A 27901-nucleotide genomic window follows, 5' to 3' on the forward strand; every position below is an offset into this window, starting at 1 on the left:
AGCATGTCAATATTTTAGTTTTGTAATAAATTCTACCCCTGGTTGTTTCAGCACGACATCCTCAGATATCTGTCATCACATGGAGGGCACGGAAGTAACCTTTCAAACAAATAGAAGCGGGATCTACCTGCACACACATGCATACACACTGTAATGACAGGAGGGGAGACAGGTCACTGCATTCTCCTCCCTGTTCAACAATCCTCCTATTCTCCTGGGAACCTTTAAAGCCAATGATAGGGACCCACCCTCCGCAAAGCTCAGAGGACTGACAGCAGCAGTGCACCTGGAGTGAGTATGACAGATTCCCATTATTATTATTATTATTATTATTATTATTATTATTATTATTATTATTATTATTATTATGTCAATTTCAGTATTATTGGTGCTTTCTTTTTGCTGTTTGCCTTATTTACTACATTGTTTCAGGATACAGCAGTGAGTGAAAATATTGTGCAGCAGTCAAGTGCTATTCTGTTTGGCAATGTAATTTTTAATTCCTTTTAATGCTGAGTTAAAATCTTTTCTTCCTCAATACATTTTGAAAAGGTGCTTTCCAATTCGGGGAGTAAATAACCTCCCTCGAAGAGTCATGAAACGGTCCACAATTTGTGCTAAAATATTGATGAGGTTATATTTTCCTGGACAGGTGACTGAAACGCTCTGATAGTGATTATTTATAAAATGTCTGTTAGTTAATTCATAATCGTCATAATAGAAAATGGTCAAATCCCACACTGCTCTATTATCTGGATGAATGGTATTTCCATTATTAGTTGTAAATAGTAGTAGCTTCGGTAGTATTGTTGTTACTGTTTGTTTCTGTTATTATTATTATTATTATTATTATTATTATTATTATTATTATTATTATTATTATTGTTGTTAGACTTGAATATCAAAGCCCATGGAATCAGTACTTTAATAAAGAACATCCCATCTAATACAGCATTAGCATTAGCAAGTGATTTCAATGTATCTGTCTTGGTTATCAGGTTCATTGTGAAGTGTCACAATGGGAATCTCAGAGATCCATGCCGGTTGGTTCTTTGTTGTTCTTCTCCTGACAGGTGAGAAAAATGCTGTCTCACAATTATCCTCTCAACATGTGATGCAAATGCCCTCTTAAAGCAGAACAGTTTCTTCCAGTTCTTTTACTGGTTTTCCAATAGCAGAGAGAGTGTTTTCGAAAATTAATGTTGTGTACAGAAATGTTTGGCTAAAGGATATCACTGAGGTGAGTGAACATTCCCCAACATTTGTTTATTTAGCCAGAGGTAACTACACCATTATTGTCAGTCAGTCTTTTCAAAGTAACACAGTTCAGTAATAAGCAACATCTGTATCGTTACGGTCTCTAGTGTTTTGTTATATATTATACTCACCTAAAGGATTATTAGGAACACCTGTTCAATTTCTCATTAATGCAATTATCTAACCAACCAATCACATGGCAGTTGCTTCAATGCATTTAGGGATGTGGTCCTGGTCAAGACAATCTCCTGAACTCCAAACTGAATGTCTGAATGGGAAAGAAAGGTGATTTAAGCAATTTTGAGCGTGGCATGGTTGTTGGTGCCAGACGGGCCGGTCTGAGTATTTCACAATCTGCTCAGTTACTGGGATTTTCACGCACAACCATTTCTAGGGTTTACAAAGAATGTTGTGAAAAGGGAAAAACATCCAGTATGCGGCAGTCCTGTGGGCGAAAATGCCTTGTTGATGCTAGAGGTCAGAGGAGAATGGGCCGACTGATTCAAGCTGATAGAAGAGCAACTTTGACTGAAATAACCACTCGTTACAACCGAGGTATGCAGCAAAGCATTTGTGAAGCCACAACACGTACAACCTTGAGGCGGATGGGCTACAACAGCAGAAGACCCCACCGGGTACCACTCATCTCCACTACAAATAGGAAAAAGAGGCTACAGTTTGCACAAGCTCACCAAAATTGGACAGTTGAAGACTGGAAAAATGTTGCCTGGTCTGATGAGTCTCGATTTCTGTTGAGACATTCAGATGGTAGAGTCAGAATTTGGCGTAAACAGAATGAGAACATGGATCCATCATGCCTTGTTACCACTGTGCAGGCTGGTGGTGGTGGTGTAATGGTGTGGGGGATGTTTTCTTGGCACACTTTAGGCCCCTTAGTGCCAATTGGGCATCGTTTAAATGCCACGGCCTACCTGAGCATTGTTTCTGACCATGTCCATCCCTTTATGACCACCATGTACCCATCCTCTGATGGATACTTCCAGCAGGATAATGCAGCATGTCACAAAGGTCGAATCATTTCAAATTGGTTTCTTGAACATGACAATGAGTTCACTGTACTAAACTGGCCCCCACAGTCACCAGATCTCAACCCAATAGAGCATCTTTGGGATGTGGTGGAACGGGAGCTTCGTGCCCTGGATGTGCATCCCACAAATCTCCATCAACTGCAAGATGCTATCCTATCAATATGGGCCAACATTTCTAAAGAATGCTTTCAGCACCTTGTTGAATCAATGCCACGTAGAATTAAGGCAGTTCTGAAGGCAAAAGGGGGTCAAACACAGTATTAGTATGGTGTTCCTAATAATCCTTTAGGTGAGTGTATAAGGAGTGATTAAGTTCTTCCAAAGGGGGCACAGGAAGTCCATCTTTATTTCTCTGTCTCCTAGCCATCGTTGAGTCCACTTCAGATTGTCTCACACAGAGATGTTTGGCAACCAACCTGGTGAATCTTATCAATAACAGACTTGTCCAGCCAAGCGAGGACTGTAAAATTGATGTTTTTTTAAAGGAGATAGTCTTTGAAACTTTGGAAATGGTAAGTGTCAAACTGTCCACCTTTCTTTTTGTCCTACATTGGTTTCCTGCACAATATATATTTGTGTTATCACTTTGCCACAGACTGATATAAACATAGCCTTTTCCAAGTTCCACTGTTTCCTCCTTTCAAAATTCAATACTGCTCTAGACTCTTGTGTTTGTGGTTTCACGATCTTCTCACAATACCCATTCTTATAGCTTGCTGAACTAAATGTCCAGCTTGAATCTCAGGACATGCCTGTTCACTTTTCACTGGCTTGGTTTTCTCATATTTATTATATATTTTTTTGCATAAGTCTTCATTACTACATTTCTGCTTTTTTATGTTTTTTTTTCTTATAGAATACACAAACTCTGCAATTATCTAGCATTCTGAAAATACAGATGGTAAGTATGATGCAGAATTAGTTACATATCTGTTCAGAAATGCCTTCCAATAACAATTGTGACAGAGGACCAAAAAACATTGGCCAAAATGGTTTAATAGAAGTATGCAAAAATATGTCAAGAAATAGAAAATGTTGTATAGCGTATACAAAAGGGATAGAGACAAAACAAAATACAAAGAATATACTGTATAGAACTGCAAAGAGATGTTAAAAGAGGGATCAGGAAGCAAAGAGGTAAATGGAGCTAAAACTAATGCAAATAGCTTTTTTCAATACTACAACAGCAAGAGGTCAATAAAGGAGGAAGTGAAATGGGTAAAGGTTCAAAATGGAAGTATCTTAGAAAATGAACAAGATGTGGCACATTTTCTAAATGAGTATTTCACATGGGTTTTTACAAAAGAAAAAAAACAGATAATGTGGCACAGGTTAACAATCAGTCCAGTCAAACTCTAAGAGAGATCAGGATAAATGAGGAGGAGGTACTAAAGGGACTAGCAGAATTAAAAACAAACAAATCACCTGGGCCAGATGGTATATTTCCAATAGTATTTAAAGAAATGAGGGAAATTATGTATAGGCCGCTAACTCAAATATTCCAAATGACACTTAGAACAGGGGATGTGCCAACTGACTGGAAGACAGCAAATGTCATACCAATCCACAAGAAAGGGGACAAAACTGAGCCAGGAAATTACAGACCAATCAGTCTCACCTGCATTATTTGTAATAATTTGGAAAAATATATTAGACAGTGAATAGAGGATCATCTTAATGAAAACCATATTCCTGGTGATAACATTGGTTTAGATGAGGCAGATCATGTCTCTATTAGAGTTTTTTGAACATGCAACTGCAGCTGTAGATCACATGAAAGCATATGATATGATATACTTAGATTTTCAGAAAGCATTTGACAAGGTTTTTGTACCAAAGACTGATCTTAAAATTGGAAATTGTAGACATTCAGGGTAATGTAAGTAGATGGATTATGAAATGGTTGATGTATAGGAAACAGAGGGTGTCGATTAGAGGAGTTGCTTCTAACTGGAGTGAGGTTGTTAGTGGAGTTCCACAGGGATCAGTACTAGGGCCTTTGCTTTTTCTAATCTATATTAATGATCTGGACTCTGGGATAGTTAGCAAACTTATCAAATTTGCAGATGATACTAAAATAGGTGGCTCAGCAGATACAATCTTGGCATCACAGGTTACTCAAAGGGACTTAGATAATATTAAGTTGTGAGCCGACACCTGGCAGATGAAATTCAATGTGGACAAGTGCAATGTATTACAGGTGACAGAAATGTCCACTATAATTACACTATGGGAGGAATAGAACTAGATGAAGTAATGCATGAGAAAGACCTAGGAGTCTATGTGGACTGGCATGTGACATCATAGTCACATGCCAGCACTGTGGCTTCTAGGTCTAACATCTTGTTCCTTATACTCCTGACATTGAGGTACAAACATTTCAGGACTTTCCTACTAGCAGTTTCCCTTGGTTTTCTTTCCTTAGCGGAACATCTCCCATTGTCAGAGCTTCCTGCCCCCTTGGTCCCTATTTTAAAAGATTCTCAATTACTCTTCACATACGCACTCCCAATGCATTAGCCCCACTTCTGTTTAGATGTAGATGTTTAGATGTTTGTACAGGTCCTATCTATCCCAGAAGAAAGACCAATGCTCCATAAGCCTAAAACCCTCTTCCCTACACCAAGATTTCAACCACATGTTACACTTTCTAATCTCAGCCTGTCTCCCTGGCCATGCACGTGGTACCGGAAGTATTTCAGAGAAAACTACAGTGGAGGTTCTGCTCTTTAGTTTTGTTGGATAATATTCAGTTGTGGGCCGACACCTGGCAGATGAAATTCAATGCAAGGTATTACATGCAGGTAATAAAAATAACCACTATAATTACACTATGGGAGGAATAGAACTGGAACAAGTAATGCATGAGAAAGACCTAGGAGTGTATGTGGACTCTTCACTTTCCCCATCCAAACAATGTGGGGAAGCAATAAAAAAGGCAAACAAAATGTTAGGGTACATTGTCAAAAGTGTAGAATTTAAAACAAGGGAAGTAATGTTAAGACTGCACAATGCACTAGTTAGACCTAATTTAGCAGTATATGCTAAACACCTCATGTGTGTACTCCCACAGTTGTTTAATAAAACAAAGCTTTGAGTTCATCCTCCTTCATAAATTCATCTGGATACTGTGTGCAGTTCTGGGCTCCACACTTCAAGAAAGATATCGCTGCTCTAGAGGCAGTTCAGAGGAGAGCAACCAGACTTATTCCAGGTCTGAAGGGAATGTCCTAATGAGAGACTGAGGAACTGAACCTTTTCACCCTGGAACAGAGGAGACTACGTTGGGATTTGATTCAAGTCTTCAAAATCATGAAAGGCATCGACCACATCAAACCAGAGGAGCTTTTCAATTTGGATTAAACTCCCCAGCGATGTGGTTGAAGCTGACAATTTGGGAACATTCAAAAGTAGACTGGACAGTATCCTTGGATCACTTAGTTATTGATGAACACCAAACAAGCACGATGGGTCGAATGGTCTCCTCTCGTTTGTAAACTTTCTTATGTTCTTTTCTAGTCCCTATCCCTTTAAGGAATTAATGTACGTAGAGAAAAACTGCATTTCCCAGAATACTACACTGCCTAATGGAGGAGGGGGGTGGGGCCACAAGGTATAAAGGGAAGGCAGCCACAGCGCTTGAGGTAGTTGGTGTTTGGTTGTGAATAGTTAGAAGAAGAGAAGTACTAATGGAATGAATTAAATCTTAACAATGTAATATTTTTTAAAATATATGTTAGGCTTTCTTTAATATTAAGAGTGATTACATTGTAGTCTCACATGCAAGTAGTTTAGTGGCTATTTCTCCAGTATGAAACGCTCATCTAAATTTGCAGAGCACGTTTTATATTTGTATTTCTTGTCCATATTGAAAGCCGATCCTTTGACGCTTAGCATTCATATTATTTAGTTATGTATTTAGTTAGTAAAATAATATATTCACTGTTTGAAATTACATTGTTGTCAATTTGTTCTTAGGGACAGTTGAGTTTTAAGTTTAATACATGATTCTTACACAGATCCTTTTCACGATTACATTTACTATCAAACCCGCAAGAGGAAATACTGCTTATCAATTAGCCGCTGTGAATATTGTGACACTAAGACCCTTTCTGACCGCAGGTCTGGGTTGACCCTTACCTCTCCTGGGACTCCACTTACCCCTATGATCAGATAGTGCTGCCCGTTAGCAATGTCTGGACGCCCAGTCTTTCTGTGAAAAATGCGTGAGTATGTTTAAGCCTTTAGGTTTCTTCTAGAAATATATTAAAACAATATCCCTACCTTGCAGTATATAATTTGATAGCAGCAGCACTGCAATACTTCAACCCAGGCAACCCTTGGTGAACACTTTGTTGTCATACATGCTCACTGTTCAAGTACAATGCACTTCGTTTGCTGTAGCTGCTATGTTTCACTGTATTTGTGCATTCAATTTGAAGGTCAGATTTTGCTCAAATTTCCTCTTTAAGACATCACACAAATACATTATTATAGTTATATTACTACTATAGTTACAGTACTACTATTATGACTATTACTGCTACAACAACAACAATAACAACTACTACTACTACTACTACTACTACTACTAATAATAATAATAATAATAATAATAATAATAACACCTTTCAGGCTGAGAGTGGACAAACAGCCCGCATCTTCAGATTTACTGGTCTTCAGAAATGGTACCGTATCATACAAATTACTCATGTGGATCACAGTTGGCTGCGATCTCAACCTCTACTTGTATCCCTTTGCTAAAGATAAGTGTCTAATAGCCCTGGATGGCTGGAATGAGTTGCGTGAGTATCTCCTTCTCCGAACAAAATGTCTTATCCATTCTTTGCTTTTTCTGACTGGGAACTGGGAACTGGGAACTGAACTGGTCTTCTGGACATATATCAGTACATGTGAGGGATTCAGCTTACACCCTTGCAAAAATCTCTTGTTTGTTTTAATAAGTAAGATGACAATGATAATCTGAATTATGCAGCATAGCTAAGAGGAAGACAAAAGAAATACACTTTTCTATAGTTTCGTTTTACTTTATCATCATGTTGTACGTCTTGTATTAAAAGTGATTAAGAATACATGCTGGTATGCTTCATAGAATTATAAGTGTCTATTTACTGAACACATTGCACATTGCATAAAAACATTTGTTGGATGCTTCCAAGTAGGTTGAAAGATAACTGGGATATGAACTTTTCAATGTATTTAGCTTATTTTAATGCAATCAAATGAATATAAATATTAATGACAGCTGTCTTGTCCCTCTTGAAATGCTTCATAAAATATCAGCAGAATGTGGTGAAAGAGTGACTTTTGGGCAAATTATGCTGGCGGGTAAAAGCAGAGGAGACTGGCAAGTTGAATCCGTCATAAAAGAAGATCTGAGAGACACAGTACTTATGGTAAGAAAAAATAAGAAAATCTCACTTAGCTGCAGTGCTTAACAATGAGACCACAGGTGCATTATTATACATTCACCTCCTGCATGCAATCTTTAAAAGAGCAAAACTATGAAGAATGAGGAAGTATAAACATGTCCTTCCAGCAAATGAAGCTGTTTGTTTCTATTAAAAAAATGGATTGCTTAACAAATTGCAAGAATAGTGGTAATGCAAACCTTTTTCTATACCCTGTAAAGCAGTGGTTCTCAACCCTAGTCCTGCAGGACCCCCTACCCTGCTGGGCTCTCAATAATTGAACCCTTAATTTAAGTCACATTTAGCTTACATTTTACTTTTTAAATTGTGTAACTGATAAAATAACTGACTAAAATAATAAGTAATTTATACTTAACTTAAACCCCCTACTGTTTAAAATAATTAAAAGGCTCTGATTTAGGAAATTATTTGTTCAATTAAGGGTTCAATTAAGTTATTGAGAGTTCAGTTGCAATAAAAACTAGCAGGGTAGGGGCTCCTATAGGACCAGGATTGAGAAAAACTGCAATAAAGTACCAACCCTCGTTCTTGTGCAATCCCACACTGGGTGCTCTCCACTCTTGGTGAAAACCATTTGGCTGTCTCTCAATGTCCACCCGTCTGCTTCCTTCTCTCGTTGTGCTGCAGGTGTGCATGAGCTCCAAGTCCATAAACGTGCTTATGACACTCATCGTCCCGAGTTTGCTGATCATGTTGGCGGACATTATGTGCTTTTTCCTGCCGCTGGGCGGAGAAGGGGAGCGCATCTCCTTCCGAGTCACTTTGGTCCTCAGCTTTGTCATGTTCCTCCTCATTCTCTCCGGCATACTCCCTGGAAACAGGCAGTGTACTCCTCTGATACGTGAGTATACGTGCTGCCAAGGACAAGGACTCCACTCTTCAGTGGTCAATCAAGCCCCCAAATCCAAATCAATAGTTAATTCTCACTCTTTCTCTCCTAGCTGGGTTTCATACAATTGTCCTTATACAGAAAGCAAATGCATGTCTATGGAAATGCATCCATACTTACACATTTACCTCAGGAAGGCAACGTGCTGGAGACCATTTTATCTTTCAATATAATATTGGTAATCAATCATCTGCCACACATCACCTTAATTACTTGATCTGACCTACATATTATTTAAGTAAGTTGGGACTCACACCAACCCTACATGAATCACAGTAGAAGCAAGGCAAGTGTAGGAGGTGTCAGAAACCTTCATGCGTCCATAGATATCTAGAATGACACGTACTGTTCTCTGTTGAATTCTAGAGTACCACTTCTCTGTGTGCCTGATCTTCCTGGTAATGAGTATGATCGAGACCATGCTGGTCATGCGCTTGGCTGTTGATGGTTGTCTCATTCCATTTAGCATTGTTGGGTGCTGCAAATTCAGGCACAAACATACAAAAAACAGCAAAGCCCATCAGGAAATTGAAGGTAAACGCAAGATTTATTTGACAATCATTCCAAAGCTTTCAAAGAATCTGGGAACACCAAAGGAAATAGTATAGCTATGTCTTATATTAGGTTTGCCAGATCTCTGTAACTATCTTGGACTTTTTGCTTTTAGATTTATACTCCATTTTTATCTATATTTCAGGAATACAATGCTATTTCTCTTTCCAGTTCCGTTTAAAATGTTGACCCAGACCAGAGTAGAGTATGAAGCTCTCTGTGGATGCATAGCATATCAGAAAGAACAAAAACAGGCTGTTACAGAAAGCTGCCTGTGAAAAGGTTCTGCTCATGTACAGTATCAAAATATCCTTTTTTTTTTTCTTTTTCATAAAGGTATGGTTCCTGAGCTGTTACGCACTGTTACTCTGCAAGATGCTGAGGTTCGATCGCTACAGAGGATTGTTAAGTACCTTGATGATAAGGTGGAGGAAGAACAGGACACTCAAAAGAATGAGCGCTTTGCTGACATGGTGGACAAGTGCTACCTTCTGGCTTATCTCTGCTCTTTTCTGATTTACATAATAATCATGGCGATTCTGTTTAACAAAAAACCGTGTGATATAGACCACATGGATTTTTAGATTGCTGTTGTCTGGTACTAAAATAAGTTTTCTTTCTCCCACCTTTACATATAGATTTAGCTACCCGATAGAGATAGAGATAGAACGACCTATACTCACTGGCCTAAATATGTAAAACCTTACCTGAATAAAGTGTTGGGCATTCATATGTCTATCAAGTAGGCTAGAATTTGTCAATTTCTTTCAGAAGAGGGTTGTCAGATACATGGCCTGTGTGTTTGCATAGTCCCAGGAAAGCAACGTCCTGTTCTGCAGGGTGTTTCTGCCACAGTTCCTCCTCTTCGAGGTGGATTTGTCGTCCGCCATTCATGTCTTGTGTCCTCATGAGATCCTTGAAATGCCTCTGATGGCAATGGGCTTCGTATAGTTGCTCCTGCTTGTGCATCAACAATAAAGCCCTTCTCGCAGTCTAGGACACCTGTGCTTTTCTCTGCATCTTGCATCCCACTCATAATTGTGTGGACTGTTTTTAACTACTACCAAAGATCATGTGATATGATTCCTATGTTGTATGTGCATTGAGTAGTACATTTGTCATGTGACTTCTAGTGTATACACAATTGATATCTATATGTAGATAGAAATTAAAAGTGGTAAATACAGTACCCTAAATTAAATCAAAGCGGGTTGAAACCCAGCACTTGAACTATAATCAAGGGATGTCATTGTTGTGTACTTTCATTTTGAATGCAAACAACTTACACTAACTCTGCAAAGTCTACAATGTATGGACTATTTACACAGTAGAAGTAGAATGAGACAATCATGAGTTTTAATTGACATTTATTTGATTTAATCAATTCTTTCATAAACATCTCAAAATGAGAGGAACGACATATAAATACATTTTACAAACAGAGAGCTTGGCGGCAGGTGCCCAGAAGGCATTAGTGTGTCTTGCAGGAGGGGCACAGCCCTGAGTAGCTGAAGAACATCACCGATTGGGCAGTTATTCACGCCGATGTATCAAACAGCCTCTCGATCATCTCCTCCACATGTTCGGGTCTGTATTTGTGGTATTTCTCTGGGTTCTTGGTGAATTGGATGTTAGCATACCTGTGTGGAAAATAAAAAACAAAACAAAAAATATGGTCACAATATGGACACAATCCCTTTTTTTCCCTGTAGTTAAATGGCACACTCCATAATTAATAATAGGCTTTGGTCTGGAATTAAATATATCCACATTCATTTAATTTCATTTCAAGGGTCTTGGTCACATGCCATCTTGATACAATGAGGAAAAAGACTATGAAAAGAGAGGGCTGAAGTAGGCATTGTGCGAGAGCTGATAAGTTAAATAAATGTTATGTGTCTGATAGTGGAAGATTAGCATAAAATGCCAACAAAAATATTCCAATTGACGTCCTTTGATCTGACTCCTGTCTGGAGGTGACAAACAGCGTTACCTTTGCAAGAAAGCTCTGTAGGCTTCGGACACCATCCTCTTCTGGGCCTGCCGGATAGCATCGCGCTGATCCTTGTCAGGGATAGCCCAGACCTTTTGGATTTTACACAGCTCCTCAAGGCCATCGTTAAAGCCCTGGCAATAGAAACAACATCAATAAACAGGAACAGGCATCCTGAGGTCCCAGTGGCTCAGTGAGAAGATACTCTAGGAGTGATTGTCCACACGATTAATCATGGATGTGTGAAAAAAGTTGTATGTTCTACGTGAAAACGTTTTTTGTTTTAATTATAAGAGTGGTTGACATGCAAAGTACATTATATATTATACAGTATATTTTCAATGTGTAATTGTAATGTGTGTTGCATTAAAATGTGTTACTGTGGGAGACTTACATCCATTTCCACAAACTGTACATGAGTAATTCTCTGACCCCTAATTGTGTAGCCAACATATCGCTCAATACACAGAAATCCAAAATCAGCCTAGCTTTGATAAACGCCGTCCCAACCAGATAAGGAGAGATTAACTCTATATAGTCGTATACCATTCAAGTTAATGCAAACCTCTTACAAAACAATATAATGGCTGGCTTGTCTTACCTTAAATTTGTCTTTAATCATCTGACGTTCCTTATCTTTCAGCTAGAACAGGAAAAAAAACATTGAATGCAAACCATAACATTGAGTCTGGAGTAGCAACATAAATCAACTTTGTGATTTTAGGTGAGCGAATGTGGTTTGAGTTACAGCAGAGGGCTTCTGAAGTGTTCAGAGGGTTCTAGGAACAACAACTGCACCCCCCCCTGGTGTCTAACATTGGTAGCATATGAACAGCTTTCAGCCTGTGTGAATTCATGGAACACTGGAGAGTGGAACACGCAATGTCGAGGCAACCTGCAGCATCAGAGTCCTTTATAACAAATACGGAAGCATGGAAAGATACTGTGATAAGGCCAGTGAGGACTGTTGCAAGTAAATAAATAAGAAAATAAGTAAATTAATTAATAGATGTGTCTTTATGAAAATAAAGGAGGAGGAATCTATTTTTTTGTGTTAATTTACACAAGAGGAAATGTTCTTGCCTTGGTGCCGGGCTGGAAAGCTGGCATATTCCTGTCAGTCAGGTACTCTGTGACCTTGAACCAGCTGGAACAAAAGGAAATAGTTTATTTTTATTATTAGACATGGTTTCCACTCTAATTTATGTAGGATTTAGGATGTTTCCTGGGCATTCTTCCTTTCCGTCATACATTTTTAACTCTTACATCTGGTAGTCTGCCTACAACACAGCAAATTGTCTTAAACAGAAGACTAGAACAAGACTGATATATTGTGACAGAAGTCCACGTGCTGCTCTTTTCAGCCACGCCAGCCCGGCTCTTGTGGTGCCGTTGGCCAAGATGCCCACCTTCGCTGGTAAGTCTGAATCTGCTGCTCGATCAGCTCTCTGTAGGAGGTCTCGGCCTTCTTGTGCGTCACTGCCACCAGCTGGATCAGCTCGGACCTGCACAGGATGCAGCCAGAGAGTTAGTATCGGAGAACCAGGGAAAAGAGCAGGGGATGGATATGTTTTGATGCACATTGCAGGATATAGGTTTATCCCACTGAGGTGCTGACTGTGCATTGACAATCTGCTGCCATTACAGATCGGAGAACGGCAAAGTGCTGCTGATTAAGGATATGCAAAAACCATCCAATTACATTTGTGAAGGTTTTTTTTTCACTATGCGAGAGCAGACGGCTTTCACTGGCAAATGTATATAAAGAGCTGTACAAATCTGATCAATTTTTATATATACACTACCGTTCAAAAGTTTGGGGTCACTTAGAAATGTCCTTGTTTTCAAAAGAAAAGCAAATTTTTAAATGTTAAAATAACATCAAATTGATGAGAAATACAGTGTAGACATTGTTAATGTTGCAAATGACTATTGTAGCTGGAAACGGCTGATTTGTAATGGAATATCTACATAGGCACACAGAGGCCCATTATCAGCAACCATCAGTCCTGTGTTCCAATGGCACATTGTTTGCCAGTCAAAGTTTATCATTTTAAAAGGCTAATTGATCATTAGAAAACCCTTTTGCAATGATGTTAGCACAACTTAAAACTGTTGTGCTGATTAAAGAAGCAATAAAACTGGCCTTCTTTAGACTAGTTGAGTATCTGGAGCATCAGCAATTGTGGGTTCGATTACAGGCTCAAAATGGCCAGAAACAAATAACTTTCTTCTGAAACTCGTCAGTCTATTCTTGTTCTGAGAAATGAAGGCTATTCCATGCAAGAAAGATCTCGTACAACACTGTGTACTACTCCCTTCACAGAACAGCACAATCTGGCTCTAACCAGAATAGAAAGAGGAGTGGGAGGCCCCGGTGCACAACTGAGCAAGAGGACAAATACATTAGAGTGTCTAGTTTGAGAACCGATGCCTCACAGGTCCTCAATTGGCAGCTTCATTAAATAGTATCTGCAAAACACCAGACTCAACGTCAACAGTGAAGAGACGACTCCGGGATGCTGGCCTTCTAGGCAGAGTTGCAAAGAAAAAGACTGGCCAAGAAAAATAAAAGATTAAGATGGTCAAAAGAACACATACAGTGGACAGAGAAAGATTGTAGAAAAGTGTTATGGACAGACAAATCTAAGTTTGAGGTGTTCGGATCACAAAGGAGAACATTCGTGAGACGCAGACCAAATGAAAAGATGCTGGAGGAGTGCTTGACGCCATCTGTCAAGCATGGTGGAGACAATGTGATGATCTGGGGGTGCTTTGGTGGTGGTAAGGTGGGAGATTTGTACAGGGTAAAAGGGATCTTGAAGAAGGAAGGCTATCACGCCATGCCATACCCTGTGGACGGCGCTTGATTGGAGCCAATTTCCTCCTACAACAGGACAATGACCCAAAGCACAGCTCCAAACTATGCAAGAACTATTCAGGAAAGAAGCAGTCAGCTGGTATTCTGTCTATAATGTAGTGGCCAGTACAGTCACCAGAACTCAACCCTACTGAGCTGTTGTGGGAGCAGCTTGACCGTATGGTATGTAAGAAGTGCCCATCAAGCCAATCCAACTTGTGGGAGGTGCTTCAGGAAGCATGAGGTGAAATCTCTTCAGATTACCTCAACAAACTGACAACTAGAATGCCAAAGGTCTGCAAGGCTGTAATTGCTACAAATGGAGGATTCTTTGATGAAAGCAACGTTTGAAGGACATAATTATTAATTTCAATTAAAAATCATTATTTCTAACATTGTCAATTACTATATTTCCTATTCATTTTGCTATATTTCCTATTCAAACTCATTTCATGTATGTTTTCATGGAAAAAATAAAATTTCTATGTGACCCCAAACTTTTGAACAGTAGTGTATATAGGTAAAAGCAGTTTGTGTATTTTACAAAGCTACAGGCCACTTGTATATTTATCTGGACCGCAGCTCAGACCATTTTAAAGACAGGTAGGATAAAATAATATGGGGAAAGTGGCCAGTGGAGGTTTAATATTCTGTGAACATAGCGCTGGTTTCAGGGCACCTACTTCTCCAGTGACTTCAGGATGTAGTTGTAGTTGTTGTGCAGGAAGATGGCACTGAGAGCCGAGTCTTCATACACTTTAGATTTGCTCAGGAGGTTCAGCTGCAGATTTCCCAGCACTTTACCTGGAAAGGGAAATAATTCACACTCATCCATATGTGCCTTGGGAGGTTTCTCTGTGCATCATACGGCAGAAGATATAATTGGTATGTTTGTTTCATCCACGTACTGCAAGGTCAAATATAGTTTTCTAGTTTATTTTATTTGTTTACAGTTTTCAAAAACGGTACTATATTGTTCAATATTGGATTACTCTTTACATGCAAAACATTTACAAAGGCTTGGATAACCCGGCCCACACATCCCATACGGACACTCACAGATGTAGGTACTGAGGAGTCTCCGGCTGAACTCTGAGCTGTAACTGCTGGCAGATGAACTGGTTTCTGAAAGTGGAAATACACAATTAAATAAGCAGAAATACCTAAAAACGATCTGCCACAGATTTGGTTTTATTATTACTATTATCACCTCCCTCTCTGACTATTACCTAGTTATTACAGTTATAATCCCAAGTGCAACATTGTACTTTTCTTTCTTTAATTGTCCTAATAAATCCATCTGACCTTTGGTAAAAATTAAATTAACAGAATTGACTCTGGGGACCTGTCTTATTAATACCATGGCTCTGAGGTAAACTGTAATCACTTTAAAGCTGCAAAGGCCTCTTCTTATCTTAACTGTAAAGACAGAAAACATTATATTTGTATAAAATAAATGAGATTAAATGAGAATTCAGTTGAGAGATCTATAAATTAAGCTGTTTATAACTTGTCATGTGCACACAAAACAACAATGTCAGTCTGCCTGAACTGGTGACGTGTGTGTGTGTGTGTGTGTGCGCGCGTGTATGGGGACAGCTTTACACTGCATAATCTTTGCTTGTAGAATAGATTGTTGAAGATGTCAAGGGAACCGGCTGGCTATGGCTAGGTCTTTTTTTGGTTAGCGTTTCTCCCTCGTGTCCTCTAGTGAAAATAGTCACAGTGAAAGAGTCGTCCAACCGCTGTGTTCTGTGCTTACCTCGGGGGTCTAAAGGTATATTGTAAGTGTCCCCAAGGACTACAAGGTACAGGCAGAGGCAAGAGAGAGAAAGAGAGGCAAAGTGCCACAGGTTAGAGATTTTCATTAGTACAGAGTTAGCAAACCCAACAGAGCCAGAGAGCAGGGTGAGAGATACAGCAGGGTTAACCCTTTGAGCACTGCAGTTCAAGAGTTCACTTTTAACCATGAATAACGTGGAGTTGCAGCTTTTGAGAAGAAGTACTACGAATCCAGATTTTAAATTCCTAAAAAAATAATGGTTTCTGACAATCCCATCAATTTGGAAAACAAAAAAGCAAGAAAGAGGTAACACAGTGGTTCTCAATCCTGGCCCTGCGGACTCCCAGCCCTGCTGTTTGTTCCAACTGAGCTAACTAATAATTTGCCTAATCTGAGATCTTAAATTATTTTAAACAGTTGTAGGTTTCATGTTAAGTATGAAAACTGTAGATGGAACGTGAAATCTCCAACTTTTTTTTATAAGCTACACCATTTTAAAAGTCAAATGAAGCACATTTTTTCAATTTAAAAAAAATTGAGCATTCAATTAAGTAATCAAGAGCTTGTTTGGCTGGGCAGGGGGTTCCCAGGGCCAGGATTGAGAACCTCAACAACTTCCTCGGATTTATAATTTCCCCCCAAAAGCTGTAAAACCACCAGAAATGCAGCAAACAAGCATCAGTCTGCAGAATTAGTCATCAGTAAACAGAGCTTCAGTACGGGAAGTAGATGTGATCAGGACAGAAGTAAGTGATCTACGGTTAGTAACTGCACTGGTTAACGGACATCTTAAAGGCCACGATACACTATAAAATATCCATAAAATCCGAATGCATTAAATTTAATTTTGCTTCTAATAAATATATTTATTTTACCATGATTCATCGTTGTTATGGTTGTATTAATGTAATAGAGCACTCATACTTATATATATATATGTAACTTAAGAACATCCGTGCACTACAGTGTCTTCACTTCTATGAGGTGCTGGCCCAAATACGGCAAAAATATATAAAAGAAAATTAAATTTTGTAGCCGCACTCACACTTATTAGTTATTTAGACCAGACTTTTATATTATTTACGGTTCATTTTATTGAATAACTCACACTCACTAAATGTATGTATTAATAAATTAATAAATTTATTAAATTAATTTTCTTATATATATATATATATATATATATATATATATATATATATATAATGTTATTGTAATTAAACGTATGGTTTGTATTATTAGCTACTGTGTTCAAAACAGAGATATCGATAATTTTGCTTTTGCCACCTTAAAAAAAAGCAGAGGGTTCAGTTGCAGGACGTAAACAAAGACTAACAAGGCTAACTTACCAGTATAAATACAAATGTATAACTCTTTTCGTGTAATTGCTAGGAAAATATTTAAAATACATACAATAACATCAAAACGCTAGAAGATTTGTGAAAATAGCAACCCCCATGTATATATAAGATACACGACTTATGATTTGAGGAAAACGGAATGGGGGGTAAGAAATACCAGACTGAAAGGAAAATATTTATAATGTTTATCTAATATTTCATGAATGGCTTTTGACAATTTACTACAGTTGTGTGTGTAGCTGTAACCAGCGGGAAAACTGGCACGTCTCCAGCTCCCCTCTACTGTCCAACTTCCTACCTGCTGTTCAAGGTTCCCTGTGATGTCATAGATGTTGTTATTGCTCTCTGACTGGATACTTGCCCAGGGTGCTTTCATACGATTTCATGAAAATAGGACTCTGCTCTATTGCTTAAAATCGCATGAAATCAGATATTGTCTGATTTCACTGTGAAAATACAATTACATTTCTAGGAAATTGTGGGTTGCATTCAGATTGCATGCAATCGGATTTCATGGACATTTCATAGGGTATCGTAGCCTTTCCAATACTAACACAGAGCTTCAAAGGGCTAAAGAGGTGTGTGTGAAGAGGCAGTGGAAACGAGACGGATGGGAGGAGCAGGAAGCTGGGAGAGTCAGGGCAGTCAGAGGAGGGGAAGACCAGGGGACAGGTGGATGGACACAGGTGAGGGACTTTTCATTGACTAATACATTTACCTGTTGCTTAATCATAGACAAGGTATACATTTACCAGATTACTTAAAAGAAGACAAATCACTGAATGTGAATAGCCAGTATCCACCACTCCCTTATGGCAAAGTTTATAGTGTAAATGTTCTTACTGGATGATGCACTGTGGGAATGAGATACAAATGTCACCAACCTTGAGAGGCCAGCATGGCACCGGCCGTCTCCTGGAAATCTAGCAGCTGCTGAAGAAACAAGATAGCCTGCAACACAAGACATTCAGCTCTGTCAGTGCACCAGCAGGTTACTGGGTTAGGTGACCATGCTCATTTTGAGCATAACAACAAAATAGTTTGAAGTGAAACGTAGCTTTTAAACCACAGGATTTGATTTTTTATACCCTATTGGAATCTTTTAGTCAGCACCAGCCCCCAGATCAATGTCAAATGGTGTTTAAGGTAAGAGAGAAGAGGGCAATAAACAGAAATTGCATGTTTTATCATCTCATTATCACTCCAGCATGTGGTGGGGAATGAGGGCTTACATTGCTCGTCAACTCATGGACAGTCCCATCCTTGGGCATGTTATACTCCTTGTCTGGATCATTCTGTTTTGGGAAAATCAAAGGCATTTTAAACCGTGCTTGGCAATAGACAGAATTAATACACTCAACCAGATTATCCAAGGACCCTTCTGGCAGCTACACCCAGAGAGGGTTAAAAGTATGGATTACTTCCTCCAAATACTCTGAAGTATCTGACCGAGTTTATTCATATATTCCACAATGAAACGGCAAGTCGATACATCCACCCCAACATGAACAAAGAGCGGAAGGGAGACTATGCAATGAGGTACTAAATATGCAACGCTGCCAAGTATTATAGTTATATTCTGGATGAGCGGTCATTTTTTTCTGAATCATGCAAATCTTTTAAATGCACCCTCTTGGAGAAAAATTCCTCATAACCTACAAGTAATTAAGCAACTTCTTAAGAGTTCTCAATGAAGCGGTTCATGCTCAATGAAAATCAGACTTGAATCAGTAGGATGAACTGTAATAAAATGGCATCCCTGTGTAAAACTCTCTCTTAGGTTTTCTTAGATTACACCCTTTTCCCCAGAGATTGTTGAATGATGGGATGCGAGTTGCTGAAATTCAACTCATACCTTAATGCTGTCTGCAAATTCCTCCAGTGCTTTGGCGCCAATGGTCTCCATGGAGGTGATGAGAGTGGGCAGCTTGTTCTTCGTACTGGCGGCCGTCCCCTGAAATGAGCCACAAGGGTAAAGGGCTGCAGAAACCTTGACATGATCTCTTGCTGTTCATTTTCCTCCAGCAGACTCCAGCAGGATGGGAGAGAGTTAAATTAGGAGCAGCTGGAGTTCAAGTTTTTTTTTTTGTTCTTCTTCTATGAGAAAACCCTTTGCTAAACCGAAAATTATTTACTTTGGGGGAATGTGGGGGTTGTTCTTGTTCAGAGCACCAAAGAAGAAACACATAATTGTCATTTACAACACCTGAATTACAAACTGATGGAAAATAACTTAAGAACTCTGGAAGGATACCTGATTTTAGACTACGTTATTGTTGTTGAGAGACCCACAGCCTTGTATCCACTAATGCACAGACACAGCCTTTTGCACTGTACCTGGAGGACCTGGTCGAACTCGGGCTTGGTCTGCTTCAGATGCCGCAGGATGGGGAAGATTGTGAGCACGGCGGAATAGTCGTGCCGCATGATGGCCCTCCGCGCCGCAGACACTATATTGTCTCCTTCCAGCATCAGATTGTCCAGAGCCTCCTGTCGCACAACATTGACCATGCCAATGAATCAATCTGAATCATTTTTATAGCTCATTTTACAGACAGAAGCATAGCAACACCCAACACCCTCAGATTAACTTCTAGTAATATCAGATATCATTCCTGTGTTGATAAAACATAGTTCGAGAACTGCAAATCACCCTTACAAACATTTTAACAATAACGCAACAGGTCTTTTTGTATATAGCTTTCTCATCCCTAATATGAAAACTACAATGCTGACTAAATGGGGACAACACTTTTTTTTATATCTAAAGTGAAGTGTGACGCGAGCATCGTTCAGGCAGGTTTATGAATCCCATCCACGTCACAATTGCACATCTAACACTGCGACTTCACACGCGACCGGGCGAGGGGGACGGGACCTGGATGAGGGAGTCAAAGGTCTTCTTCTGGTGGTGTTCAGGGATGATGTCGGTGAGCAGCTGGTACTCGCTCTGGGCCAGCTTCACAAAGGCACTGATGCAGTGGATATAGGAATCGATCTCAATGTCCAGGACGTCATCTTTGCCTGTTGGCCAAAAAAAACAAAAACAAAAAAAAAAACGGCTCAGACAGGGAGACCACCACATCTGCACAACGGTAAGAACATTAACAGTGACACAAAAGGATGGTTCCCGAGAGGAAAACCAAAACATGCCCCATAAATCGGGAGGCTGCCATTTCACAGCAGTATAATAGTCTTGATGAAGCAGCTAAGATATATAGTAATCTGTATACGTCTTGAAACAACAATTAAGAAGGGATACACTCCCGCTTTCAAGATTGATTGAAGCAATTTTCACCCCGAATCATCTTGTTAGATCTGCCACCTCACTTGACCTCACAGAGAACACTGCATTTTAATGAAATTAAGAAGATTAACCACAGCTTAATAGAATGCTTTAATTAACAGCTGCAGTATTTCAAGTGTAGAAGGATACCTTAGAAAGACATTACATTTGGAATAAATGAGGAGAAAAATGGCCAAAAGGGGATTTAATTACAATTTACTGGTAGTGATCAAATGTAAAGAAGGAGCATATAACTATCAATTAACCTTTGCATGTTGTACAGTTTACATACATATTGGCTATTTTACCTAGTTCTCGGTGTACAACAGTGGTTAGAAAAACTATTTATAAACAACATATTATATATATGATTTTATTACCTTGTATTATACAATGCCTTGCCCGTACCCCCTATATAAATAAGTAATGGAGAAAAACAACAACTCAGTTCTAACAGAGTATAGGTGAACACCATAGGAGTTTTTGTTTTACTCTGTACCTAATGGTTTATTTTAGTTTATTTTATAATTTGTGTATGGTTTATTTCTTTAATGTCCATTTATCAAACTGTACAGCACTCTGAGGCTATCCTGCGTAGCGCGCTATACAAATAAAAATTGAGTGGTTGATTGAGTGATAGGTTACTGAAGTATATGAATTTATAGAGTGGGCTTTGGCTAATGAACACTTCGCTTTGCTGGAATCACATATTCAAAATTCTATAGATGAATGAAATTATTATATTATAATTCTGTTCTCTGCTTGAAACCAGGAGAGCCCCAATTACTGCTCAGGTGTCCCAATCCCTTAAAAAGCTCTATACAACCACACCTGGCTCTAACTGCACCATACTCACCCACAACAGCCCCGTGCTTCTCACTCAGGGCATCAGAGAGGTGTTTGACCCTCAGGTCGTAATCATGACCTAGCAGGGTGCCAGAGTAGTGGAGACACAGTGGAGTTATCCTGGGGCTACTGCCGAGACACAGGGGTGGACCTGACACTGCCTACAGACACACACTGACCACCAACACCCAGCGGGGAAAGCAGAGGAGACCTTTGCGCCCAGGCGCCGAGCTGGAGGCTGCGGTGATTTACTTTGGGATTTGTCGTGTTGTTGGGATGGGCGTAACTCTGTATAATGTGGGCATAGTGTGTTGTTTTTCCAATGTCCATGGTATGCAGACCTAGGCCAGAATGAAGTGACCGTTACTGACCGTGTCCGGTTGCTGCAAATTTAGGGTACGCAACCGCGTGTGTGAATGTGTGACCGGTGACAGGGACGCACTCTTGATATCTGGATAGAAGGCAGTTGTCACAGGAGCTTTTAGTTTTTTCCCAGTTTCTACTCCCTTTTGTGAACTACACACTATATATGATTTTATATCCAGGTCCTAGAGACTTCTTTTCTTTTCTTAAAGGCAGCTCTGCTTTGGAAAAAGGCTCAGATGCTGCTCTTCTTCAATATTTGAATCAAAACCATGGCCAATAGATGGTTATCTCCTATCTTTCAAGGCTCCTATGAGACTACAGTGAATCCCTGTCAACCTTGGTTGTCGTGGAAGCAAGACAACGAGCCTCCCGTGAGAGTGAGAGTGAGAGTGAGAGTGAGAGAGAGAGTGAGAGTGAGAGAGAGAGAGGGAGGGAGACATCAGAGGGCTTGGAAAAGCACTCGGCACAGACAGTCAAGAATGCATTACCTTCCAAAGGAGTGAGGTTAGTGCCCCCTTTTTTCCCATCCAGCCCATGCTGAGAGTACTGTTTCAGAAGGTTCTGAGCCTTACGGATTGTGCCTGTTCCCACCGAGAAGAAAGGAGAAAGGGACACCGAGGGGCGGCAGGGGAAGACAGAGAGATGGATAGCACAAGGCAGGGGAGAGGGAGAGAGAGAGGAGATAAACGAAATCTAGGAAGTGAGTGATAAAAGCACTGCCACAACCCCTCCACCAACACCCACACACAGAGGGAGAGCGCTACGGGCCGCTGCAGCAGCATGACAGACAATTCAGATGCTTAAGGGAACAACTTTCAAGCAAATTAAACAGAACATATCATGTTAATCATTAATACACAAGCAACAGTTACAAAATGGAACATATTCAATTACTGAGCTGCCTAGTCCTCCTTAAAGCATTTTCTACTGTAACTACTGTATCGCTACAGAAGTTAAAACTCTAAGCTTATCATAATGTTATATTATTTTGTTTGTCATCCAGAATGCATATCATCAAGCATGCTTGTGCAAAACACTCTTAAGCATTGACACATACATTAGTATGTTAGTAAGCACATGGTACAACAAATTGACTGGGTTAGATTGTTAGTAAAAACTATCGGTATTTTAAATCACAACTTATACATGTTCAAATGTTCCAAAAAGAACCCATTTAAATCCACTTTTTTCTACTTAATTGAAGCAGAAAAATATTCTGTATAATCTACTATTTTGTAAATCGACAGAAGTGTGCATTTTGTTACCTTATAGAAATATAAATGATAAAGAAAACACTGGACATTTCTGAATATAAAATGCAATTACTTATTCTAATGCTTTGCCATAGTACACAAAAAGGTTAATGAATTAATAAAATACTGTATTTCACTTTCAGGACAGGACTATAAAAACTAAACTAAAAGCACAAAACAAACAGTAAATCCATAAAGAAAATGACAAGACTGCTAAATGTAACTGACTATATATATATCTAGATTGAGAAAGTGAACAGTTTTTTGCAGTTTTGATCTGCCAGTGACTGTACAAATTTTATGTCGCATTGAAGGAATACAATGAGCCTTTTGTTCACTTTTCCCATCCCATCTTCCATTGAAAGAGGAACACGCAAAACTACCAAGAGCAAAACAAAAACTTATGAATAAAGCTTTAGTTCTGTTCGCAAATCCTAAGAAAATGTTGAATCATTGAAACATGACACTACACTCTGTGAGTAAAGCTCTGATATGGACTTTATGCAAATACAAATGCTTAGGTGTGTTATTTTAAGGATAAATTTGTGGCTTGGAAATTTAATTAATTAAATAATTTAGATTTTTTTGTTTTTTAAATAATATATACTACAGTACCCTGCCTATGAAAATGCATACTTATGCTTATACAGTTTAATTTTGTTTTGAATCAACTTAAAATAATGGTTATAAATATCTAATTGGGATACAGGGTTAATTACTTATCTAACAAGTTCTTATACCTGTTCCAATTTTCTTCAGAAAAAAACAATCCGATATTGTGAATCTGAACCTTTTATATTGTTTATATTATATGGCTGTTTTATTTTAGCAGTGAATGCAGTGCTCAGTTAAACATAAGCAAGCCATGAGAGCACAGCACACTAAAGCTTTTTGTTACCTGGGATGTAGACTGTCATTCACCCAAAAAGAAAGATGGGGAAAAAATAATTAATTAGAATTCTAAAAGGAAAAATGTACAGAAATAGAGAAAAGAAGTAGGATAAGAGTAAATATCAGGCAGAGGGAATTCTACTGCCCCTCAAAAGAAATATTGGACGAGATGCTGGCAAGAATATTCAGTGTACCTCCACTGACTGAAAAGGGAAATGGAAATGAATAGTTTTTTTGTTATTATTTTTTTCTCACACACATTAATTATAGTATTATAGAGCCTCTTATGTATCCAGAGAGTGACTCCACCAAGGATCCAAGAGGAAAGAGCATAACAATACCAAAGAAAACCCCTAACAATATCTAAATCTAAGACAAATCGGTGTATTGCTAAATACTAATGATCAATTCAAGTCAAAGTAGTTCTTGGCATATTACGGAATTGTGTATGTCTTACGTACTTTTTGGACTACCTGTACCTGTTCATTCATGTTTACATATTTTGTTAATAGAGGGAGATTACTTCTGAAAAAAATGTAATAGCACAGTTTTGGAAATTGTAATAGTTATAATAATAACAATAATCACAATTCAGATTAAAAAAAACAATCATGAAAAGGATCGACATTTTGTGGGTTGAGTGAGAACCACCGCAGATGACAGAGCGAGATCGGATATCAAAGCGTGGGCTGTGATGCGAGACGAGCAGCGAGTGAGGGCCCTGGCTGTGACGGGAATGCTGGGAAGGCTGTCCCAGGACTGACCTGGTCTCTTGGGGGGTTTCTTGGTGGGTGTGTCCTTGCGCTTGTTCTGCACCGCCGGAGAGTACAGCACACCAGAGGAGGAGCTGCTCTTGCGAAAATGTTCCTTTAGCCCCTTTATGGAGCGGTCCAGCTGGCTGGACCTGATCTGGAAATACACGTTCATGAAGTCTGCAGGTACAAGAAGAGGCCAAAGAGGACAAAAAAGAAAAACACTTTTCAAATGATTTCAAAGTAAGCAAACACTTCCACAGGCATTTTTAGACTCCAGACATCAGCAGCTCCCCAAAGCTCCTAATGTGACAGTAGGAGGACTCACAATGACCCTGTTGTGAATAAAATGGCCCATAACGTTTATTTCCAAAGGTAGTCTAATAACAGAAGAGTTAAATAATGGGAACAATACAAATAAATGATCAAACTACTATTTAAAACATTACATTAAAAGGTTGTTTCATTTGTTTGGTTTGTTTCAAAAGAATATTTCATTTGACCAAGAAGGCAGAAACGTATTGTAATGTGCAGTAACAGAAGATATTAACAGGTCATTCTAACTATCTTAACACAATAGATGTTCAATTCTCAATACACCAGCGGCACCACACTTACTGAAGCACTTCAAAGGGCTGTCTGGACCACAACCTGCCACGAGGGGTGTCTCTAAGGACGACTCGCTATCTAACGCTCCTGTTTTCAGCTTTCCCTCCCTTTTCAGAAATCCAATCATCCATCCTGCCTGCACCTCTGAACCTGGATCACAGTTAATCCTGCCATGTTTCAAGCCCATCTAGCCTGCCCTTCACTTAACAAACATTTACTTCAGATTCACAACACAATCATACAACAATATATATTTTTTATCAAAACAGGGTTTAGCATAGCCTTAAAAAAACAACTACAACAACAACTTGATCAGTCCATGGAGGCTGTGGAGTTACCCTGGTTGCGGCCATACTCTACGAGCCAGCCGGAGATGCAGATGATGTCCTGCAGCACGGCCTCGGGCAGGTGCTCAAGGGTGACCTCCTCCTGGACGTCCAGCTCCTCGTCCCCACCAATCAAGTCGAGGATGAGGATGGGAGGCACGGGTTTGCTGTAGCGGGTCAGAAGGCTCCGAAACTCAGCCTCCAGCAGCTCCTTGCCCTTCTCGAACCGAGCTTTCTGCGGTGAGGAAAGAGCACACGGGCTAGGGGTCTCGTGAAACGTCATCAGACAATGCGCCACACAAGGGCCACACCCATCCCCACAGCTCACAACATACGATATACGATATACTACTATGTTATAGTAATAAGTGTGTGTGTGTTATATACAAATATTATTCTTACATTGACATCTGAGCCCAATGCATAAAAAATTTCAATTAAGATAATAATAATAATATTATTATTATTATTATTATTAATAATAATATACTCGTTCATTCACAGGATAGATGGAGACTGGTGGAGCGCAGTATCTGATCTGTGGGCCATATGTTGTCTACCTGAGGGCTACATCTGGTGATAGACCCAGAATAAATTCTTCTTTCTAGGTTTTTGAGACAGATTAGGTCTTAACACCGATAGGGTTCCTCTTAGGTCTGTGTAAATTAAGGCATTAATGAGCTGGACTTTTACAGTACAAGGTTCAGACAATCCAGGACATGAGGGACTCACCACCGTGTTGAGCTCTGGGCTGTCAGGATTGTTGTCCTGAAAATATTCCACTGCTTTCTGGATTTTGGCGATACAAGCCAGATACTCCTCGAGTCTGCCTGCAGGTCTGAAACACAGACAGGCCATCTTTAAAAAGAGGACATTCGGAGTAGGACTTATGACAGAATGCTACCTGTACAGTTAGCTGAGGTTGCTGTATATAAAAAATATTCAATACCAAAATCCACAGACTTACTATCATAACTATTTCAAAATAAATATTTCTCAGAAACACTAATCAGTAGACTGCACTGATAATCGTGTGCTCATCCAGCCCAGGGTCACTACCTCCCGGGATGCCTTGCCTTACCCTTCCTTTATGATCTTGTCCGTGTCTTTTGCTACGTGGTAGTAGCTGATCACATGGTCCAGGCAGGAGAGGGTCTTGTCCACGTTGTCCTGCAGGCGCTGCAGATTCTCAGTCTGCTTGTGCACAGGGATGATGGAGTTCTCCAGCTGCATGAGGCGGCTCTCGAACGAGGACAAGATGGACACCTGGACAACGGGAAAATAACAATATGATAGCCTATATATGTCAATATATATTTTTTTCTTAGAAAGAAACGGTCACGATTTGGTTGCTTCAGATATCTTGAATTGTGGAAAGGTGTCAGATCTATTAATGCTGGATTGTTTACTAGGTTTTTTTTAATTATTATTACAAAACTAGCATGAATACAAACTATAATAACATGTTAATACTGCTTCAAGGTTAACCTTTATGTTACTGACAAAACTTGATGCAGCATTTTACATCAAAAGCAATACCACACTATATGACACCAAAATATAATTTCTCAATGAAGTACAGCTGTTGCAACAGACAGGGCAAAAAGCTATTAATTTTCTTACCATGCCTTTGGTCAACTGATCACTCTTCTCCAAGTTATCACGGATAAATGATAATGTATCCTGTTCCTGTCAGTAGAATACAAAAATTAAAAAAACGTTTCAAAAATGTTTATTTGCAGAAAGGACTCCTGATGCTCATTTTGTTAACCCTTAGTATTCGGGGCTATACTGCTAAACATCAAACTACCATGAAGATCAAACGGGTGTGTTGACTTATTTTTTGTGTTGTTGTTTGGTTTCATATATACCGATAATGAGGTACACTTTCACAATCACGTAGTAGAAAATGAAATGATCTTTGCAATATAAAAATGTAATAAATAATAATAATAATAATAATAATAATAATAATAATAATAATAATAATATAGGGTGGTGGCGATGATAGCTTCCCCTATAATAGACCATGCATCATCGACACAGACAATTAAGCCAAGAAACCTAAGCCCACATACTAAATTAAGCAGAGAAGTAATCTTTGACATCCCCAAAACACTCCCATCACAATAATAATACATGAAACAGCTCTTTTAAGATACCGTTTAAAAGCGACAGACCTGTTTCAGTTTCTCCTCTATTTCCCTTTTCCTGGCGGATGCATCCTCCGTCGGGATCATGCTGCACAGTGATCAGAAAGTGCTTTACTGTCCGTTTATTAATGTTTTCAGCTCTAGTCCAACAAAATGATCTGCGCCCTTCCTGCTAACAGGGCTTATTAGTCTTGTTCCTGTATATGTCAACACGAAACAAGC

General features: G+C 39.3%; 2 protein-coding genes across 9 annotated transcripts; one reads left to right on the forward strand and one right to left on the reverse strand.

The window, feature by feature from the left end:
* The first annotated feature begins 1004 nt into the window (after nt 1-1004).
* Nucleotides 1005-10196, forward strand: LOC136749842 (5-hydroxytryptamine receptor 3A). Of its 3 annotated transcripts, none has more exons than XM_066704429.1 (9): nt 1005-1073; nt 2670-2818; nt 3163-3207; nt 6429-6532; nt 6942-7111; nt 7611-7723; nt 8387-8600; nt 9015-9182; nt 9537-10196. In XM_066704429.1, exons 1-9 carry the CDS (start codon nt 1019-1021, stop codon nt 9782-9784), a joined length of 1266 nt encoding a protein of 421 aa, XP_066560526.1. In that variant the 5' UTR covers nt 1005-1018; the 3' UTR covers nt 9785-10196. The 3 variants fall into 3 exon arrangements, with proteins under 3 accessions (XP_066560526.1, XP_066560528.1, XP_066560527.1); XM_066704431.1 differs by having other exon boundaries at nt 9115-9182; XM_066704430.1 differs by having other exon boundaries at nt 7614-7723.
* A 354-nt stretch (nt 10197-10550) lies between these two features.
* On the reverse strand, nt 10551-27891 carry exoc7 (exocyst complex component 7). Of its 6 annotated transcripts, XM_066704422.1 has the most exons (21): nt 27707-27891; nt 27150-27215; nt 26608-26792; nt 26259-26364; nt 25539-25761; nt 24604-24771; nt 23847-23858; nt 22184-22276; nt 21340-21408; nt 20076-20221; nt 19535-19687; nt 19053-19151; nt 18430-18492; nt 18082-18148; nt 15113-15178; nt 14737-14857; nt 12603-12698; nt 12277-12340; nt 11795-11836; nt 11194-11327; nt 10551-10840 (listed from the first exon to the last, which is right to left on the reverse strand). In XM_066704422.1, exons 1-21 carry the CDS (start codon nt 27764-27766, stop codon nt 10738-10740), a joined length of 2136 nt encoding a protein of 711 aa, XP_066560519.1. In that variant the 5' UTR covers nt 27767-27891; the 3' UTR covers nt 10551-10737. The 6 variants fall into 6 exon arrangements, with proteins under 6 accessions (XP_066560519.1, XP_066560520.1, XP_066560522.1 ...); XM_066704423.1 differs by lacking the exon at nt 23847-23858; XM_066704425.1 differs by lacking the exon at nt 21340-21408 and having other exon boundaries at nt 27707-27890.
* Between the last annotated feature and the right edge of the window lie 10 nt (nt 27892-27901).

Source organism: Amia ocellicauda, chromosome 5, assembly GCF_036373705.1.
Source record: "Amia ocellicauda isolate fAmiCal2 chromosome 5, fAmiCal2.hap1, whole genome shotgun sequence".
Taxonomy (NCBI): domain Eukaryota; kingdom Metazoa; phylum Chordata; class Actinopteri; order Amiiformes; family Amiidae; genus Amia; species Amia ocellicauda.

What these genes read in the sequence shown, in the direction of transcription:
- exoc7 (XM_066704422.1), bottom strand. Translation starts at nt 27,766, where the DNA reads ATGATCCCGACGGAGGATGCATCCGCCAGGAAAAGGGAAATAGAGGAG. An exon ending in TAGAGGAGAAACTGAAACAG is followed by an intron (nt 27,216 to 27,706) that starts GTCTGTCGCTTT and finishes TTCTACTGACAG; the next exon opens with GAACAGGATACATTATCATT. An exon ending in AATTTGCAGACAGCATTAAG is followed by an intron (nt 18,493 to 19,052) that starts GTATGAGTTGAA and finishes TTCCCAAAACAG; the next exon opens with AATGATCCAGACAAGGAGTA.
- LOC136749842 (XM_066704429.1), top strand. Translation starts at nt 1,019, where the DNA reads ATGGGAATCTCAGAGATCCATGCCGGTTGGTTCTTTGTTGTTCTTCTC. An exon ending in TGTTGTTCTTCTCCTGACAG is followed by an intron (nt 1,074 to 2,669) that starts GTGAGAAAAATG and finishes TCTGTCTCCTAG; the next exon opens with CCATCGTTGAGTCCACTTCA. An exon ending in AGTCTTTCTGTGAAAAATGC is followed by an intron (nt 6,533 to 6,941) that starts GTGAGTATGTTT and finishes AACACCTTTCAG; the next exon opens with GCTGAGAGTGGACAAACAGC.